The sequence below is a fragment of the Anolis carolinensis genome, chromosome 2 (genome assembly GCF_035594765.1).
Source record: "Anolis carolinensis isolate JA03-04 chromosome 2, rAnoCar3.1.pri, whole genome shotgun sequence".
Classification (NCBI taxonomy): Eukaryota; Metazoa; Chordata; class Lepidosauria; order Squamata; family Dactyloidae; genus Anolis; species Anolis carolinensis.
The window spans coordinates 152633354-152653478 of NC_085842.1; the positions used below are offsets into that span (position 1 = coordinate 152633354).

General features: G+C 43.2%; 1 protein-coding gene across 3 annotated transcripts in view; it reads left to right on the top strand.

The window, feature by feature from the left end:
• Positions 1–20125, top strand: part of slc39a11 (solute carrier family 39 member 11) — a 432840-nt gene that overhangs the window by 143840 nt on the left and 268875 nt on the right. For 2 of the 3 annotated variants that reach the window (XM_062970859.1, XM_062970861.1), the window contains one exon: positions 12273–12417. In XM_062970859.1, the coding sequence (XP_062826929.1) occupies positions 12273–12417 (145 nt within the window). The remainder of the gene's footprint in view (positions 1–12272; positions 12418–20125) is intronic. The other variant, XM_062970860.1, reaches the window with a different exon arrangement.

Consider the following 20125-nt stretch of genomic DNA (forward strand, 5'->3'; position numbering starts at 1 on the left):
TTATCCAAGATATTCGCTTATCCAAGCTTCTGCTGGCCTGTTTAGCTTGGATAAGTGAGACTCTACTTGTAATAAGAATACAGGAAAGCTTGGAGAAGAGAATCATGCTGAGGAAAATGGAAGGAAAGAGGAAGAGGGGCCGACCAAGGGCAAGATGGGTGGATGGTATCCTTGAAGTGACTGGCTTGACCGTGAAGGAGCTGGGGGTGGCGACAGCTGATAGGGAGCTCTGGCATGGGCTGGTCCATGAGGTCACGAAGAGTTGGAAGTGACTGAACAAATAAACAACAACATATATATTTATAATTGTATTCAAATATATTTCTTTCATTTTCCAATACTGCATAACTACCCATATTATTAGTATATTTTGCTGAAGTAATAATGCAAACAGCATCTGTTGGTATATACATAGCTGTTTTGTGAGGGCAGGAGGCATTGAAAATGTCACTCTTGAAACAACATAAAACAGTCTTGCTGGGACCATCATGTACCAAACAAGGCATTTGCATCCAGCTGAGGAGATATTTTCTCTTCAAGAACACTATTTGCCAACTATCCACAACTATACACTAATTCCCTACAGTTATTTCTGTCAGCTGTAATTAGACAGATAAGCCAACTTAACGTCGGGTAAGCATCCCTTCCCCTTCCTTAATGTCTTTTTAAACCAATGGGCACATTCTAATTAAAGGTTCTACATGGGGAGCATTGTCTGGATGATTCAGAGTTATCACAGTTGGAATAAATGAAATGCCATGTTGGAGGTTGCCTAATATTTCAAATTTCCTAAAGTTTTGGGAACTTATCTCAGTAGGATCAGGATATCTCCCAGTTGATAGGAAGTAACTAGAAATAGATTTGTAGCTTGGATCCCATTCATTTCTCTATTGAAATGATCCATGGAAAATTCAAACCTATGTGTAGGTGACATAGTGTTACCTCTACTTCAGAGCACCCCAGCTTAAGAGCATTTTGAGTTAAGAGCTGTTGCATCTTTTTAAAACTTCTTGTATTTTTAATAATTTTGTCCATGAACACATTTTGTGTATGGTGAACCATCATACAGCAAAGGTGTCTCTATCACAGCCACCCATGTGGATAATATTGAATTTTGGAATACTGTACTTTGGATTTCAGAATTGTGGATATAGGATATTTAACTTCTAATACTTCTAAAATCTGCTAATGCATTCTATGAAAAAAGGGGTTGCAGAGTCTTGCTTCTGTTAAAGTGGTAATGTTATGGGTAATTAGCATTATGAGAAAAAGGTGTCTAGTTGTGGGAGACGGGAATATAAGCAATTGGTATGTGTGAGGTGTGGTCAAACAGGCCTTCTGTATTTTCCTGGTTTTGATCATAGATGAGAAGACTACATACTGTAATTTTGCCCACTTCTATCAAAAAGGAGAGAAGGATATTAATGGCAAATATGAAGTATTTTGGACACATAATGAGAAGACAGGATACCTTTGAGAAGATAATGCTGGGGAAAATGGAAAGATAAAGGAAAAGGCAAGATGAATGGATGTTATCCTTGAAGTGACTGACTTGACCTTGAAGGAGCTGGGGTTGGGGACAGCCGACAGGAAGCTCTGGCATGGGCTGGTCCATGGGGTCACAAAGAATCGGATGTGACTGAACAAATAAACAGCAACATAAAAAAGACTGAGGTGGCCCTAAAAAGCTATCATTGCAACTGCTCTGTCAGCTTGGTTTCAGAGTTATGGGTTGTCATGCATAGGTGCTACTCTAAACATGTGTTTCTGCTTACTTATTTTCATTGGCTCAGCACCATCTTTGAGTGTCTATTCATTTGGAAAAAAATATTTCTGACAACTCAGTCAGATGATATGTTCTACAAACTTGATACATACTTGGTGAACCAAAGTATATACATCTATAAACCAGAAGAAAAAGTTAAAACTGGATTTTAAACTTTTGTAGACTGTTTTGAATTGTATGTTCTTGTTTTTTCATGTTTATTATTTTTATTATGTTCACGTTGTATGGTCAATTGAATGTTTTGCTTTATGTTGGAAACCACCCTGAGTCCTCCTGAGGAGAGAGGGCAGTATATAAATAAATTATTATTATTATTATTATTATTATTATTATTATTATTATTATTATTATCATCATCATCATCATTATCATCATCATCATCATCATCATCATCATTAAAAATCTTCCTTCTTAGGCTTCTGTAATGTTGATCACAGTGGGCCCTACAATGATAAACCCATTTTCAGTAACTTGCTAATTTGTGTAGAGATGAAACTTCCAACATCACACTGAATTTCTTTTTCTGGTATCAACTTCAGCTGTGGGAGTCATGGAATCTTTAGTGATTTATGGAGATGGATTAGAATATTAAATCTAGTTATAAATCTGCATCAGAGTAGGATTACTGAATCAATGTCATTGATATAAGCTCTGATTTCGCAAGTTCTTGTTGATTCAGTAGGTTTACTCTAGATGAAAACAATTTGGATTTAGGCTAAATAAACTAGATTTTAGAATTTCACAGCCCAGCCACTAATTAAGCCTGTTGTTGAGATACGACATCTTACAATGTTATGCCATTTGGAAAGAAAAGCAAGCAACTGGGAAGATGAATCGATGAAAATGAAAGTGGAGGTCCAAGGGATGTGTTGATCTATGCTTTAATAGCTTGGGGATAGAGTTTAGAGGTGTGTGTTTTTCTAAGATCAGATACTTCTCCTTCTTCTACTTGCAGTAGGAAATATAAGAAAAGATTTTTTCCATCTTACCCATTTCCTGGCTTCTATCACCCTTCCTGTGTTACATACTAATAAAAAGATGAGTTAGTGTGGACTGGGGGTATATGTCATAATGATATATTGCATAGGGTGGGAAGACCTTAGCAAGTAGTGGGAAAGGGAAAAAATATCAGTCAGTTCCTTTTCCTATAAGTCTTTCCCACCATGCTACCTGAGAGACCCAAACTGTGTTATGCGATTGCTGTTTCGGAGTTGCTGGAACTTGCTATTTTTTCAGGGATTGGGGATACATTGGTGTCAGTCTTCCAGTGGCTGTTGCTTCTTTGCAAATTGGAAAATTATCAATGCATTTTTCTATTCTGCCTTTTGAGTTACAAGACTGAAATTATGCAGATTCAAATGGGAATTTATTCAGGGATTAAATGCAACTATTCTTGGAGAAGCAGGTGAAGAGTGCAAGGGCAAGAAGAAAAATATACTCCACCGCCCTGGTACTTATGATTAAAAGTAAAAATAAACCATTCAACAATGAAGAGATCCTCTCTGCAGTGCAATTTTGTAATCGCTGGCTTAACGAAAGTGGAAACATCATCCTGATTAAGCAGTGTTTAAGAAGGGTAGCAAATGTGTGATTAGTATGAATTCCACCAGTCAGAATACATTATGCAAATTAAGGGAATACGCTACTGTTGTTCATTTCTAACCTTTGGGTTTTCTTTTTAATAAAGTGACATTTACTCATCAAGCACCTCCCTACTGTTTCCCACATGACAGTATCTATTTGTATTATTCTTTGCTTTCCATCACTGTGGTTGATCCTAAACTGATACTGCACTGTGAGTCTGGACTGGACAAAAAAAATTAAACCAATGCTTGGTTTAAGATTTAAATATCTATTAAGTTTATAGACCCAGGGCGATGTTAGTTGGCACCGAGAGATGTTTTCTTTAATTTGCAGTTGGAGCAGAGACAGGGTTGTTGTGTGTTTCCCGGGCTGTATGGCCATGTTCCAGAAGTATTCTCTCCTGATGTTTCACCCACATCTATGGCAGGCATCCTCAGAGGCTGTGCACGTCTGAGGATGCCTGGCATAGATGTGGATGAAACGTCAGGACAGAATACTTCTGGAACAGTGGCCATACAGCCCAGAAAACACACAACAACCCTGTGATTCCAGCCATGAGAGGCTTCGACAATGCATGAAGCAGAGAGACAGCTTTCAAGATTAGGGGTAGGCATTGTGTAGCATTTTAGCTATTTTTGAACAGCATTTCCAGCACTTTTCACCATTGGCTATGTTGACTGAAGTTGCTAGTATTCATGTGGGAAACCTATTCGCTCCTTTAATCTGAAAGACTCATCTTTTTATGTTTCCCACAAATGGTGTAGTAGTAGGATCCATTCTGTACAGATATCATTATGTTTATTGTTTCCTTTCCTACTACATTCTAAATTTTGTGTCAGATTTTATAGGGCAGTACTTTGCTGCCACCATAGTATACTTTTAGCAGACATGTAATGTCTTATATACTTCTGTGTAAGTTGAGGACAGATTTTGATATGACCCATGAATAAGTAATAGGTAAAACCTAGGAACATGTAATGAAAGAAGTGAAGGGCGAAGCAAAGGAAAACAATGTCAAAAGACTTACAAAATTCCAGCAGCCATAACTGTACTCACCTGCAATAGAGAAAGTAGATGGGATCAGTGTTTCTTTTAGGTACTCCAGGTATAGCCTCACTATCATGTTTTGTCATTCTACACTGAGAAGGGGGTGGTTGCTTTTTTTAAGAATTAATAGTACTTAACACTGATCCATGGAAAAGTCAACCCAAATTTTTTGGAATGTTTTGCCCATCCATCCATCATCTTAGACTTGTATATATACAGTAGGTCTGTGGTTGACCCCAGATGACCGATGGGAGTGATCTCACTGTCCTTTAAAAGAGTAGTAAGGGAGGTGAGGGTTACCATGCTCTCAGATAATCACTTTGCAATGATATCTATCAAAAGTTGTTACATCCTTTTCTCCTTAGCAAGACAGAAGAAGAAAGACACAGAATGGTGTACATTGAAGACAACTTTGCGGCCCCTGTAAAATGCCATGTTAGAGGAATAACAAATGTACACTTAAACTGTTTTCTGAACAATTCTTAAATTCTGCATGAGTACTGGTTCTTTTGTTTCACTATAGAAACCGTAGGAATTGAGGATAAGCTTGCTGTTGATAATGATCAAAGTTTCCATCATTTAATATAGTGAAGTAACAAAATCTAAATCCAAGGGGTTTTTGTGATTTAAGCATTGGAAAGTGGTTCAAAAGGAGTCGAAAGTATTTAAAAATGGGATAAATTACAGGTCAGATGACAACTAAGGTATTCATTACATAATGGAACCCTAGATAATGTAGATGTCTCCAATTCTTTGTTTGATCTAAGGGTTTTTTATTGTTTATATTGCATATTTAAATTCCTCTTTCTAAACATCTATCAATATAATGGGAATAATTTATTCTTATTGTTGTCTATAATGCTGTAGTGATTGTAACCATTTTCTTTAAAAACTGAGCTATTAAGAGGTTGAACAGAATGCCAATTAAGAATTGCAGCTGAGTTGACCTTTAGTCCTTTCTTGTGTGAATGTGGCTTGTATTCAAGTCTAGTCTTAGTTTCCACTCTCCTGGTTTCAAAATCTGGTAAACAAACCTTTTTCTTCGTGTACTCTGTGAATGCACACTAATGGAGAGACTGCGCCTGCGCGGGCTCCAACGGAAACTCTTCCCAAGCTAAAGTTTTAAATTTTGGCGGTAGCCACGCCCCCCGTCCCCAGAGGGCATATAAGGCAGCCCTGGGCGCCCGCTCTCCAGTTCCTTTTTTTCCGCCGCAAGGTTCACTTCGGATTCTCATGTCTATTACTTGCTTCAAACGCTGCACTCAGTGTGCCGCTAAAATCCCTGACTCCGACGGCCACGCCAAGTGCCTCTTCTGTCTCGGAGAGGCCCATGTCATCGGTACCTGCCGCTTTTGCCTAGCCCTGACGGCTCAGGCAAGAAAGAATAGAGCCGCGAGGCTCAGAGCAGCGCTCTACGAGAAATCGCTCGCCCCCGAGCCCACTCCGTCGACATCGGGCGCGACGTCGACGCTGAACCCGAGACCGATGTCGGCACTGGCTGCTAAGGCCCCTTCAGTTTCGTCCAGGATGTCCAGGGCCTCCAAAACAGCTAAGCCCGTCAAACCGCCGTGCACGCTCACCACGGCCACCATGTCGACTCGTTCCGGCAGAGTGGGCCCCTCCTCGACATCGAGCTCTGTAGCCTCCGTGTCTTCGATTCGATCCCATCTCGGGTCTCCTCCGTCGACCTCCGCGATGAAAATCGCCTTTAAGAGAGCCCACGAGGAAGCTCGTCGGACCCAGTCCGATTCGGCAATGGTCCCTCCGATGCCGGGAAAATCTCTGAGGGTTCCTTCTAAACAGCCGCTTGCTAAAAAGAGGGCGACCCAACGCTCCTCCTCTTCTGCCTCTTCTAAAAAAGACGCCCCTTCTTCTTCGGCGACTTCTTCTAGAAGATCCTCTCCGATCGCTCCTGCCCAGCGGCCTCGACAACCTTCTCCTCGAAATCTGTCCGATGGCGAACTTCAGGATTCACCCCACCACTCCACCCAAACAGTGGTCAGGGTGCCGTCGCCTCGACCTGCTGCTGTGCATCGTCCGTCACGCCAGCAGCTTTTTCCTCCAACCTCGACACTGGAACGGGGTAGACAAACCACCCACTTGGCTCGGGCTGCCCAAGCTTCGGCCTCCAAAGAAACTCGGCCACAGATGGCTCCTGCTCTTGAGGCTTTGCCTCCCCCAGAGACTGTGCTGTCATCTCCCCCTCAATCCCCTCAAGGGGCTGAGGACGATGAGATTGATATCGATCTCCCTGACTCCGCTCTCTCGGCCTCGGTGGTATCTCTGGGTCTCGACCTCTCTCCTCCTCACGACGCATACGAGGTGGATCCTCCCTCACCCACGGACAATATTCGGGCCTTTTCGGACCAAATGGTGAGGATGGCCGATGCTCTGGGATTAGAGATCAAACAAACTTCTAAGGCGGTGTCTGATCCGGTTTTCAAGCGGGTCCAAGCCCAAGCCCCTCCGGCCACGCTGCTGCTGTTTTTGCCTTACCTTCTGGACGTCATCCAAGCATCCTGGAAGACCCCTTCCTCGATCCCTCCTACCTCAAAAAGAATCGAATCCTGGTACCGCACCGATGACGATACCTTGGAGTGGCTGAAACACCATCCCGACCCGAACTCTATGGTCGTCAAGGCTTCACAGACCTCCGGTCGTGAATCAAATACTCCTGCGGATAGAGAAGGCAAAAGGTTTGACGCGGTGGGCCGAAAGCTCTATTCTGGGGCCCTTCTACTTTGCAGAATGGCGAACTATGGGGCCTGTATGGGTGCATACCAGCAGATCCTTTGGGAGAAAGCTCAGCCCTTCTTCTCAAAGTTGTCTGACGAAGACCGTTCGGTACTGTCCACCCTTCAACAAGAAGCCGACTTCCTAGCCCATCATCAAATTCAGATGGCAAAACATACAGGCGACACGGCTGGTAAGATGATCGCCCACGCCATTGCCATTCGTCGCCACGCCTGGCTGAGGTCGTCGGGCCTGTCCTCTTCTTCCAGACAAGTTATTGAGGACCTTCCTTTCGACGCCTTGGGTCTCTTCAATTCCGGCACCGACGATAAACTCAAAACTAACCATGATTTTAAGGTCCTAGCTACCAAATGTGGTGACCAGCCTCAAACTCACCGCACCAGATGGTTTCCTCAGCGCTTCCGTCGTTTTCCGCCCCCTTCTTACTGTCACCAATCCTTCAGGCGTCCCTCGGTTTCAAATAACCAGAACCGCCAACAACCTCGCCGTTCTGCTCATCCTCAGAAGCAACGCGGCCGTACCACTCCCACCTCCGGTCAGCCTCATCGGCGTACCTGACGCCACCTCTCTTTGTCAGGACTCTACCTCCGATATCGATGCAGGACTCACTCCTCCGCATCCCTCCCCTCTGCTACATCAACCTCACGGCCTCTTTTCAGATCGCCTGGCTCCTTTCTTCCATCAGTGGGAGTCTATTACTTCAGATACTTGGGTTCTCCGAATTTTCGAGACGGTTATGCCTTGGAGTTCGAAGAGCTCCCGCCCATGGGACAGATCCTTCTCTCCAACCCTTCTCAGGAAATTCTCGCCGAAATCGACATCCTCCTCGCCAAAGGGGCTATTCGGCCTTCTCCATCAGTACAGGACCCTCAAAACTTCTTCTCCAGGTACTTCACGGTCCCGAAGAGGGGAGGGGGGCTCCGACCCATTTTGGACTTGCGTGTGCTCAATACGTTCATACGCCCAACCAAATTCAGAATGGTATCCATCGCTTCCATCCTCCCTATGCTTCAGCGTGGAGACTACTTCGTGTCCATAGACTTACAAGACGCTTATTTCCACGTAGCGATTCGAAAAACCCACAGACGCTTCCTTTGCTTCAAGGTCCTTGACCAAACCTACCAGTTCACCGTTTTACCCTTCAGCCTCATCACGGCCCCAAGGGTTTTCACCAAGGTCGTCGCTGTGGTGGCTGCCCACCTCAGACTCCAAGGGATCACAGTCTTTCCATATCTGGACGATTGGCTTCTGGTCGGATCCGACCCTGTCCTCCTCCGACGTCACGTCGACACCACCCTCACTCTTCTAGACTCTCTCGGTCTCCAGCTAAATCTCGAGAAATCTCACCTCATTCCGTCGAACAAAATCCGCTTCATCGGCGCCCTGTTCGACTCAATCTCTCAAACTGTCTCTCTCCCGCTCGACAGGTTTCTCGCCCTTCGACAACAAATCTCCCTCTGCGAAACCAAGCGGAGAGTTCGAGCCCGGTCTATCCAAGTACTCCTGGGCCACATGGCCTCCACAGTCCTCACGACCCCGTTTGCCAGGCTCCATCGTCGCACCCTGCAGAGATGGTTTATAGACGTTTTCAAGCCATCCCGCCACCTCAACTCGAGGTTTCTCTCCATCCCGCTCCATGTTCGACAGTCGCTCCGCTGGTGGAAGTCCCTCTCCAACGTTTGCAAGGGCCTCCCGTTTCATCCGCCTCCTCCCTCGGTTACCATAACCACGGACTCCTCCAACTACGGCTGGGGAGCCCACTTGGACAGTCTCACCATACAAGGTCTTTGGTCTCGTTCCGAAAGGACCAATCACATAAATTTTCTGGAACTTCTCGCCATCCTCAAGGCCCTGAAAGCCTTCTCCCGCCTGATCTCCCAGAAGTCTGTCCTCGTTCAATCAGACAACACAGTGGCAGTCTTCTACATCAACAAACAAGGCGGCACGGGTTCGAGGAAGCTGATGCTTCTCTCCTCTCAGCTGTGGTCCTGGTGCATAAGCCGCAACATACAGATCCTGGCAGTCCATCTTCCCGGGATCCAAAACGACTTGGCAGACGCCCTCAGCAGGATGACGAGTTCCTGCCACGAGTGGATGCTCGATCCCGAGACTCTCCTCTCTCTCTTCCACAAATGGGGATTCCCCACCCTGGACCTCTTTGCTTCTCCCCAGAACGCGCAACTACCTCGATACGGCGCGAGACTTCCTCCGGCCTCCTTTCCGGGCTGTCTGGGAGACGCTTTTCTTCTAGACTGGTCGTCGGAACCGATCTACCTCTTTCCGCCTTTCCCTTTGATACCGAAGGTCCTGCAGAAACTCCGGTCGATTTCGACGTCGGCGATCCTGATAGCCCCAGCCTGGCCTCGACAGCCTTGGTACCCGGCCCTTCTCCACCTCTCCAGAATAAACTTTCTCACTCTGCCTCTTCTGCCACACCTCTTGTCCAGAGAAAACGGTCAGATCCTGCACCCGGATCTCCCCTCTCTACATCTCACTGCATGGAGAATTCTCGCCTAACCTCCCTCCCGCAAAACCTGCAGGAGGTCCTCCGTGCAGCTCACAAGCCGGCTACAACCAGATCATACACTTATAAAATCTCCCGCTTCCGTGCCTTTCTTCAGTCCCGGGACATTGCTGCCTTTCCGACCTCGATACCGATAGTGTTGGACTTTCTTATGACTCTTGCAGACCAAAAGCTTTCTCTTGCCTCTATGAAATCTTATTTGGCCGCTCTTTTGTGGTGTTTCCAGCAGCATGGTAAACCATCCTTATTCTCTGATCATCTTGTTAAAACCTTCTTAAAAGGATACAACAATATCTGTCCGCCCTCCCAGCCGCCTATGCCGGGCTAGAACCTCGAGCTCGTGCTTTCCCAGCTCACTTCTTCTCCTTTCGAACCTCTAGCCTCGACCGACCTGCGTCTACTCTCTTGGAAAGTAGCCTTCCTGGTGGCTATAACTTCGGCTCGCAGACCCTCGGAACTGGCGGCCCTTAGGGTTGATGAACCTTATCTCCGTTTCCACCATGACCGAGCCGTTCTCCGCCCGGACATCACCTTCCTCCCCAAAGTGGTCTCAGCCTTTCACCTTAACCAGGACATTGTTCTCCCTGCTTTCTTTCCAAACCCCTCGTCTCTCCTGGAGCGGAGGTTACATCTCCTCGACGTACGTAGGGCTCTCCTCTTCTATCGTGACCGCACCAAGGACATTCGAAAGACTCAGAGACTCTTTATAGCCCATGCCCCAGATAAGCTGGGCAATCCTATTTCCTCGCAAAGGTTGTCTCACTGGATTGCACAGGCTATTGAACTTGCCTACGAACTGGCTAAACGTCCACCTCCCCCGTCCGTCCGCCCGCGTTCGACGAGAGCTCTTTCCACGTCGACTGCCTTTCTGAGGGGCATCCCTCTGGACTCTATTTGTAAGGCAGCGATCTGGTCTAACCCCCTTACATTTGTGTCTCACTACAGAATAGACCAAAAAGCCTTAAAAGCTAGATCGGTTTTATCGTCCTGTCTGTCCTGAGGATCTCTATCTCCCCGCCTTTTATCCTCAGAACTTACCTACCACTCAGCCCCCTGGGGGGCTCCTCCTCATGGTTTTTTCGCTATAGATGTCCCCGTGTTTGGCCATCTCGTTATGCCACGTCTATGCTCACGTTTGCACTGTTTTTTCCTAAACGATTGTGCCTTATGTACTGTTGCCTCTCTCCCCTTCGGAAATGATGCACTGTACTTGTTTGCTCATGCTTGAAATTGTTTATTCCGTGACCTACCGAATTCCTTTCTCGGCATGATGCTTGTGTTTACTTCTATGGGTCCTTCGGACCATGTTATTTATGTTTAATAAAGATGTGTTTGGACATCAACTTATTGTGAAGGTCTGCCTTGTCCCACCATCCGGGACCTAAGCGTGCTAGTCTCCATTAGTGTGCATTCACAGAGTACATGAAGAAAAAGGACAGGTTGCTTACCTGTAACCGTGTTTCTTCGAGTGTACTCTGTGAATTCACACAAGCCCGCCCTTCCTTCCCCTCTGGCAAACCCTCTTCCTTTCTCGTTGCCTTGGCGGCGCAGGAACTGGAGAGCGGGCGCCCAGGGCTGCCTTATATGCCCTCTGGGGACGGGGGGCGTGGCTACCGCTAAAATTTAAAACTTTAGCTTGGGAAGAGTTTCCGTTGGAGCCCGCGCAGGCGCAGTCTCTCCATTAGTGTGAATTCACAGAGTACACTCGAAGAAACACGGTTACAGGTAAGCAACCTGTCCTATTCTGGGAATGTTTGCTTAAAAATATAAGCAGAAATATTTTTCAGTTACACAGGTTGCACTTAAACTCTCTGGTATCAGAAATGATAGTTTTAATGGCCATACCATTAGGTGTTGCATTATTTAGGAGATACAGATGTGGCTTTGCATCTTCTGTTATTTTTAGTTTCATCTTCACCAGTGTCTTAGAACTGGATGATTCTGTGGTGGGGTGGGAAAATACATCCCAGAATTTATTCTTTTTTGGTAAAAGAACCATGAAGCCTGCAGCTTGAAACTGAAGAAATCATTCAACTTTCTAAACTGATTCCATCCAAACTGAATGGCAGCATTGGAAGGGACCTCCAATGCATATTAAAGTATGCAATACTTTAATACATGGTAAAAAAAATACCTATTTGGATTAAAGGCAGGTTCCAGATCAATTGTATCACAAGAATGTGTAGTGAGCTTGCTAACTTCTGGAAGCTGAAATCCAAAACCGCTGGAGGACCAGAGTTTGGGAACCATTGCTGTAGGGGTGGCAGCATTACATTTACAGTCTTTGCAAAACCTAACCATGAGTCTGGTCTCTAACAATGTCTGTTTCTATTGAGTCCATCAGCCTCCCAAGTAATAGAGTTTTAAAAATCTTGACAATTGAGGAAACAATTGAAACCTGTCATTCGGGTAAAGTGATTGAGAAATTGCGTTAAAGTTCATTTAGCTTGGACATAATGAAATAACTTGTGAGCTGGATTGTTCTTGAACAAAACAGCACAGAATTGAATCATTCTACATTAAATTGGAGGAGAGGGGAGAAGATGATATTTATTAGTTTGTTTTTCTCTGTTCCAGGGTATCAGTGAGCCTCCATACACAGCACTAGCACTGAGCTGTGATTCGAGAGCGGTGAAGGAGAAATACGAGCACCAGCCTCCCAATCCTCAGGAGTATGAAAATGAACTGACCATCCGGATAGGTAGAGCTGCACTGCATTCAGGCAAGCATCCTGTCATATACCATCCACAGAGAGGCACATTTTGATATATTTAGCACATAGAGTATAATGTTTTTAAAAGTGCATGCACATGTGCATGTGTATGCAGTTTTTCAAAAAACTATTTTTCTTTGTTCTCAGTTAGGAAACTGGGCTGAGCTAAGATTTCTGTTTCTTCCTTCTGTTTTTCTCCAAACTGCTTCCATTGGGTTTAATATTTCCATGCCATACTACTATTAAGATCACTAGTTCACTTTGAGTTTATAAAAATGACTGGTGCATTTGGCAGGCTGCACCAACCACAATTCCTTTTGTCTTTCCATCACTAAAAGCCTTAACATTAAGAAAGTTGTCCATCCCAAGTTTCATGAAGGTATTTCCAGAACTGGAAAAGTTTTCACTTCTGTGTGTTCTCCAAAACTTTAGAAATGAGTTATCCTTAAGGGAAAGCATTCTAAATCCAGAGTCTTAGCTGTCAATTTCTTTTGTATTAATATTTTAAATACCAAGTATATCAACAAAGACTTTTCTTTCTACCTGCTGGTAAAAAAAAATAGGTTTCCTTTCCTGCAAAAAAATAGCTACCCTTCAACATAGCAGAGAGAGCACTACATTAGAGTGTGGGGGGAGAAGTAGGCAAATAATCCCCTTCTGGGGGTTTTTCAGTTCTCCCTTTTTCTGGTCTACAAAAGGGGTGTCCTGGAGACATCTGGGATTTAAAAATATTACAAGGTTTTTATTTATTTACTTACTTATTTACCATATTTATACCCTGCCTTTCTCATCCCGGAGGGGACTCAAGGCTTCTATGCACTATTTATTTATTATTTATTAACGACATTTATATCCTGCCCTTCTCACCCCGAAGGGGACTCAGAGAGGCTTACAAGTCGTATGTACATACAATCTATATATATAAAAGAGTGATGGCATCACGGCAGCGGACAAAACAACAAAAGTAAACACCCCACAACCTCGAAAATTGACATCACAACCCCTCATCCATGCCTCTAGGTTGATACAACAAAAAGAAAAGAAAAATAAATTCCTAATTAGAGGGAGAGGAATAATTGTTTTTATCCAATTGCTGCCAGTTAGAAGGCTAAGCTCCGCCCACTTGGTCTCCTAGCAACCCACTCAGCCCAGTGTTAATAAAATAATGATAAAAAATAAATACAAATAATACAATAAAAAATTATAAAAAACACTAAAATAATTAATACAATAAAATACTATAACAAAATGACTAAAAATAATACAACAAAATAATAAAATATAATAAATAAAAAAGATAAGTGATAATAAAATTAATTTTAAAAAATACAAATAACGTCAAATAAAAATTCCACAACAAGTTTTAACAGATACCACCACCACTTTGCCACAGCAACGCGTGGCCGGGCACAGCTAGTATATTATATTATTCGTATAGCACAATATAAGCATTATATATCACTACTATTATTATTACTAGTAACATTGCTCAAGTCTCATTATATACAATGGTGTAGTAAAATGGCAGCCCTTGTATAAAAAGGGTAAATCAAGATTTGCTTTTTGGATTAAAAAATATATTTTTTATCTGTGGATGGTTGAATCCATGGGTACAGAATCCATGGATTTGGAGGGACACTAATAGTTTTTTTTTCACTTGTGCTGAATAATCAGAAAAATATATGCACAATGGTTATTTCATGTTGTTTCTGATTAAATAAAATATATAAATTTCACTTGTTTGGGAAATGTAATGTATCTTTTCTCTTCAATTTCCCATGTGTATGGAAACAAAAATAGCTATTTTGAATACCAATAAAATTTTGATTTGAAAAACGAAGGGTGACCTTTGCAAATTCCACAGTTTATTTCTTGCTAAAATAATACTTTCATCTATACACTAATACTCTGGAATTGGTTTGGAGAAAACAGTTTTTCTATTATAAAAATAATGCACTTTCTAAAGGGATTTCTCTTTTGCTAGAAGAAAGGGCTTTCTCTCTTCACTTCTCGCTTACATTTTTTCAAAAGTTGCCTGCATAAAATCAATATTGGTGCCTTTGTAAGTTCCTCGGTGACTTTACTGCTCTATTTTTTTCTCTGTTGAGGTGAACTGTATTTTTGTAATTGCTCAAAAATGCTAAGATAAGATTAACAAATATTAATTACTCTGCTCTTCTTCAGAATTTCTAATCTTTCCATCTCTTTTTTGGTGAATATTTAGGTTACATGCAACATGTTTTTTCTTAGAAATGTAGGTAGTGCCATGATCGTCTGTTGTTAGGCTGAACTGCTGAAATAAATAGTAAAGGTGTGTTCTTGAAAGGACTGGCTATGCAATAGCACTTTAGAGCAGTGCTTCTTTCTTTCTTTCTTTCTTTCTTTCTTTCTTTCTTTCTTTCTTTCTTTCTTTCTTTCTTTCTCCTCTTAGCTTGGCAAGGTATTTCTGTGAAAAATGAGTTAGTGGTTGAATAAAGAAGAAAAAATGAGTGTACGCTAATCCCATCCATAGCTGAGTAGTTGCAGAATGATGCTCTGGGCACCAGAGCATCTGTCCACCCTTGTTTAGCTATGGATGACTTCACCTTTGCTTCAAATAATGCAGTCATTCACTGCATGCTGGTAGCCAAATAATATTGTAGAGTCATTAGTGATGCTCCTAGCTGTTCCCATGCACTGTGGAATTATAGCAATGGTAGAACTCATATCTAACTATTCCAGTTAAAGGCATCTCCCACAGTAGGTTCGAACTCTCCCCCCCCCCTCTCTCTCTCTCTCTCTATATATATATATATATATACATACGAGGGTTAAATGAAAATTAATGCCTCCACTTTCATTACTTGGGTTTGGATGGGAATATTTTAATAAATCAAATGCAGAAATAATCCTTAGAATGTGCTCTTTAACTACCACTATTAAATTTTTCACATAATCACCAGACAATTGCATACATTTCTGTCAACAATGAACAAGTTTTCTGAAGCCATCATGAAAAAAGTCGTCACTCTGTTTTTGCAACCAGCGTCTCCCAGTACCCATCGTGCACAGATCTTCTGATAGCCAAGCAAAGCAATAATGTGACCCACACGTTCTTGTGTAATGCCTATTATGCTTGAAATTTCTCTCTGAGTTATATGATCGTCCTGAATCAATCTGTCAACCTTTTGCCTATGAAACTCGGTGGTTGCTGTCACAGGACGTCCAACTCTTTATTTGTCATGCAAGTCAGATGTTCCCACCTCAACATCTTTAAACTTACTCGCCCAATGACGCACAGTACTCACATCAACACAATCACCATAAACAGCTTGCATTGTCTGATGAATTTCCTTTGGGGTGACACCTTCTGATGTCAAGAATTCAGTGACTGCACGTTGCTTAAGTCGCATTGACTGACCGTCTGCGCAGGGTTCCATACTTCGCACTTTAACAACACAACCGGCTTCCTGCCAAATGGAACAGTAGAGGAGAGTCTACTGAACAATCCAGTACCTGCCACATACCAGTACTGCCATTGTTGAGGAGTTACGAAGGTGGAGGTATTACTTTTCATTCAACCCTTGTATATATGTAATGTTTATTCATGGGCAGAAGATAAATAAAAAACCACTGAATGAATAGACACGAAATTTGGACACAACACACCTATCAATCCAACGAGTGACCATCTCTAATAAAAACTGAAAAAAACAACACAATAACAAGGACTTAATAATCCAAAAAAGCTGAAAAAACAACAATACTGCACAGGTGTGAAAAAGACTCCCCTGCCCCGCCCCCTCCTGCATGAGGGAAAAAAATCCTCCAAGCATCCTAGAAAGGAGCCACTTGAGAGAGGGAGGGAAAGGAGGTCCGTTGTTCCCTCATGCTACCCCCTCCCACTCCCCTTTACAATGTGACGTGGCTGGTGAAAGAGGTAGAGAAGGAAGGAAAAATTACATTTATCAGAATCCAGCCCTTACTCTTTTTGTTCATTACCATTAAACCACACATGGTCACATCAACGCGTGACTGGGTACAGCTTATTTATTTATTTATTTATTTACAGCATATCTACCCCGCATTTCTCACCCGAGGGGACTCAAGGCTCATATATATACACACACACTAGCTGTGCCCAGCCACACGTTGCTGTGGCTTATGGGAATACTTTGTTGGCCAGGTGGAATAGCAGTGAACAGCCTTGCAGCCTCAAAGCCTGGCTGTTTTCTTCTTATGGGAATCCTTGTTTGGTGAGCTAGAATACAAAGGAATAGGCTTGCTGCTTGGAAGGCTGAGTACTTGTATTGTAGGGGAATTGTTTTTTGGGCTGCTAGAATTGCAATGAATAGCCTCACTACTTCAAAGTCTGGCTGCTTGCTACCTAGGGGAATCTTTGGTTGATCAGCTTCAATAGTACAGAGTAGTATCGCTGCTTCAAAGCCTGGCTGCCTTCTACCAAGGTTAATCCTTTGTTGGTCTGGTTGCCAAGCAGCTTCAATACCTGGCTGTATTATACCTAGGGGAATCCTTGTTTAGCAAGCTGGAGTAGCACCCTCAATCAAAGAGCTGCTTTGAAGCCTGGCTACTTCCTTTGTAGGGGAATTCTTGTTTGGCCAGCTTGAATTGCACTGAATAGTCTTGTAGCTTAAAAGCCTGGCCGCTTTCTATAGAATCATAGAATCATAGAATCATAGAATAATAGAGTTGGAAGAGACCTCATGGGCCATCCAGTCCAACCCCCTGCCAAGAAGCAGGAAATCACATTCAAAGCAACCCCGACAGATGGCCATCCAGCCTCTGTTTAAAAGCCTCCAAAGAAGGAGCCTCCACCACAGTCTGGGGGAGAGAATTCCACTGCCGAACAGCCCTCACTGTGAGGAAGTTCTTCCTGATGTTCAGGTCGAATGTCCTTGCTAGGCCAGGTTGAATGGGAAAGAGCAGCCTCGTGGCTTGAAAGCCTGGGGGTTTTCTACCTAGGGGAAATATTGATTGACCAGGTTGAATAGCAGTGAGTAGTCTCGGTACGGCAAGTATGAATGCTGCAATTAGTCACCTTGATTAGCATTTAATGGACTTTCAGCTTCAAAGCCTGGCTGCTTCCTCCCTGGGGAAATCCTTTGTTGGGAGGTGTTAGCTGGCTCTGATTGTTTCATTTATGGAAATTCCAATTTCCCTGTTTTCAGAGTGTTGCTGTTTATTTACTGTCCTGATTTCAGAGATTATATTGTTCTGTATTATTATACTACAGTAATTATTATCCAAATATATATATAAATGTTCTGACCATTTCTGCTTTAAGGTAAACAGCAAAACTAAACACCCAAAACCCACGAAACTTGGCCACAAAAGACATGGTCATCCTGGCTGTGTTTAGACACAAAAAAACCCAATTCAAACTGGAAGTCACTCAAATATTGTACTGTGCGCATGCGCGGAGGAGTACCCACCCTTGGAAAACCTACGTTGATGACAGGCAGCAGCGCGCGATCATCCCAACCGAACATAGAAAACCGTTACTGCACTGGCTGGGGCAGGACATTAGGCCTACACAACCACATCTGGCAAGTCCTCAAAACTGTGGAGGTGAACGAGGCAGAGGAGAAATGGGTGAAGGAAAGCTTCCCCCCTTTCCAGCTTTTGAAAACTTATTTTCTTTGAATTCAGTCAGGGACTTTGCGAAAAGGACATAGCGCAAACGCTGGTGGGAGGAGGGAAGGAAGGCGAAAGAGCTGGGAGGGAAAAAAAGCCACACCTCCATTACTTCAGAGATACCTCAGTTTACTTACCAGACACCCTCCGAAGGGCTGCGAGGCCGTTTCTTTAAGCATAATCAAGCACTTTTCAGACAAAATGGGCACCCATTTGGACTACAACTCCCACAATCCCTAACTGGCTATTTGGGATTATGGGAGTTGAAGTCCAAATGGGGGCCCGTTTTGTCAGAGAAGTGCTTGATTGAGGTAAAAGAAACGGCCTCGTAGCCCTTCCAGACTACGCCACAGCAACGCGTGGCTGGGCACAGCTAGTATATTATATTTATAATCTTATATTATCTGCTTAGAACTGTATTATATGACAGTGTGGGCTCAAGATAATTCAGTACAAAGCAGGTACTGTGGATTATGTGCCTTGGCATTCTGGGTTATATAGCTGTGAGGAAGGGCCTTAAGTCTACACTGCCATATAATCTGGTTCAAATCAGATAATCTGTATTTTATAGGCAGTGTGGATGAGGCCTAAGTGAACTTTGCCTGTCCTCTGGGCGCCATTGTGGCTGAGGGGGTTGCTAGGAAACGAAAGGGGTGGGGCCTAAAAACAGCAGGGCCTACCTTTCTGACTGACAGCCAGGGGGAGAATGGCTCTTCCCCATCCTCTGTAATTTGGACTATTTTTTCTAGGTTTTTTAATTGAAAGACATAGATTGGATGACTTTGTCTTTTGTGGCCAAATTTGGTGTTATTTGGTTCAGTGGTTTTGTTGTTTACTCCATGGGAAAAATGCACATTAAATATGTGTGTGTGTATGTGTGTGTGTGTGGGAGAGAGAGAGAGAGAGAGAAGGAGATCAAAAATTTAGAATTGGGTGGAGAACTTAGGGCCCTCCAGAAGGTACTGGATTTAATCTCCCATGAATCATTACTGTTTCCTGTGTTCCTTATAAGTTATGGGGTAGCATATTACTGTAGATAACATGTTCTTCATTAGGAGTAAAGCAGCTGCAGTAGAATTGTGCTGTAGTTCAGTGTTGGATTTTTGTTTCATTTGGGGGGAGGGAGTATGTTTTGTGACCTAAATCAAGTTGCTAGTATCATAGGGTAGGACTGAAACATCAACTCTACAGTATTCTCCCAGGTCAGACATGAAACTAAAATGAGCTCTGAAACTGAACAGGAAGGCATACAGACAACAAGCAGTAACCTTGGCCAAAGGATCTTTTATGCCAGTGGTTCTCTACCTGTGGGTCCCTAGATGTTTTGGCCTTCAACTTCCAGAAATCCTAACAGCTGGTAAATTGGCTGGGATTTCTGAGAGTTGTAGACCAAAACACCTGGAGACCCACAGATTGAGAACCATTGCTTTATGCCTTAATGCTGCTTACTCACAGCACTGGTGGAGATAAAGTTTATTCCAAGCCTCAATATTTTATTGAACTTCAGAGTTATGCAGACAAAGACAAAATGCACATGAGCAACATCTAATGCTTTTGTAGTAATTCTTATCTAAGGTCTATGTAACCAGCACAGGATGTAGGCAGAGAGTGTTTGTTGTTTATGAGGCTATTCTCAGGATATGGCAGGATAGCCATAACATCAGATGTGGTGACCTTGGGCACATTTTATTGCAGTTACAGCATTTCTAGCATGACAGATATGTCAGAGCTCAAAACAGCAGCAGCAACAACAATCCAGATCATGGGTGAAATGTCAGTTATAGAAAAAAAAGAGAGTAAATCAGCCAATTGCAGTAGACCAGCTGAACCTGTAATTCTTATTTTAAGGCATATACAAATCAACACTTTTGATTTTTTTGTGGCCTAAAGAGAAGAGTTTCTCACTGACAAAAATATAGTCTGTAAAGGGTTCTTGTAGTACCTTAGAAAGTAACTTGGAGAACATAGACTAAGGCTTCTTCCACTACACTATCTGCTTTGAACTGGGATATATGGCAGTGTGGACTCAGATAACCCAGTTCAAAGCAGATATTGTGGGACCTTCTGCCTTGATATCCTGGGT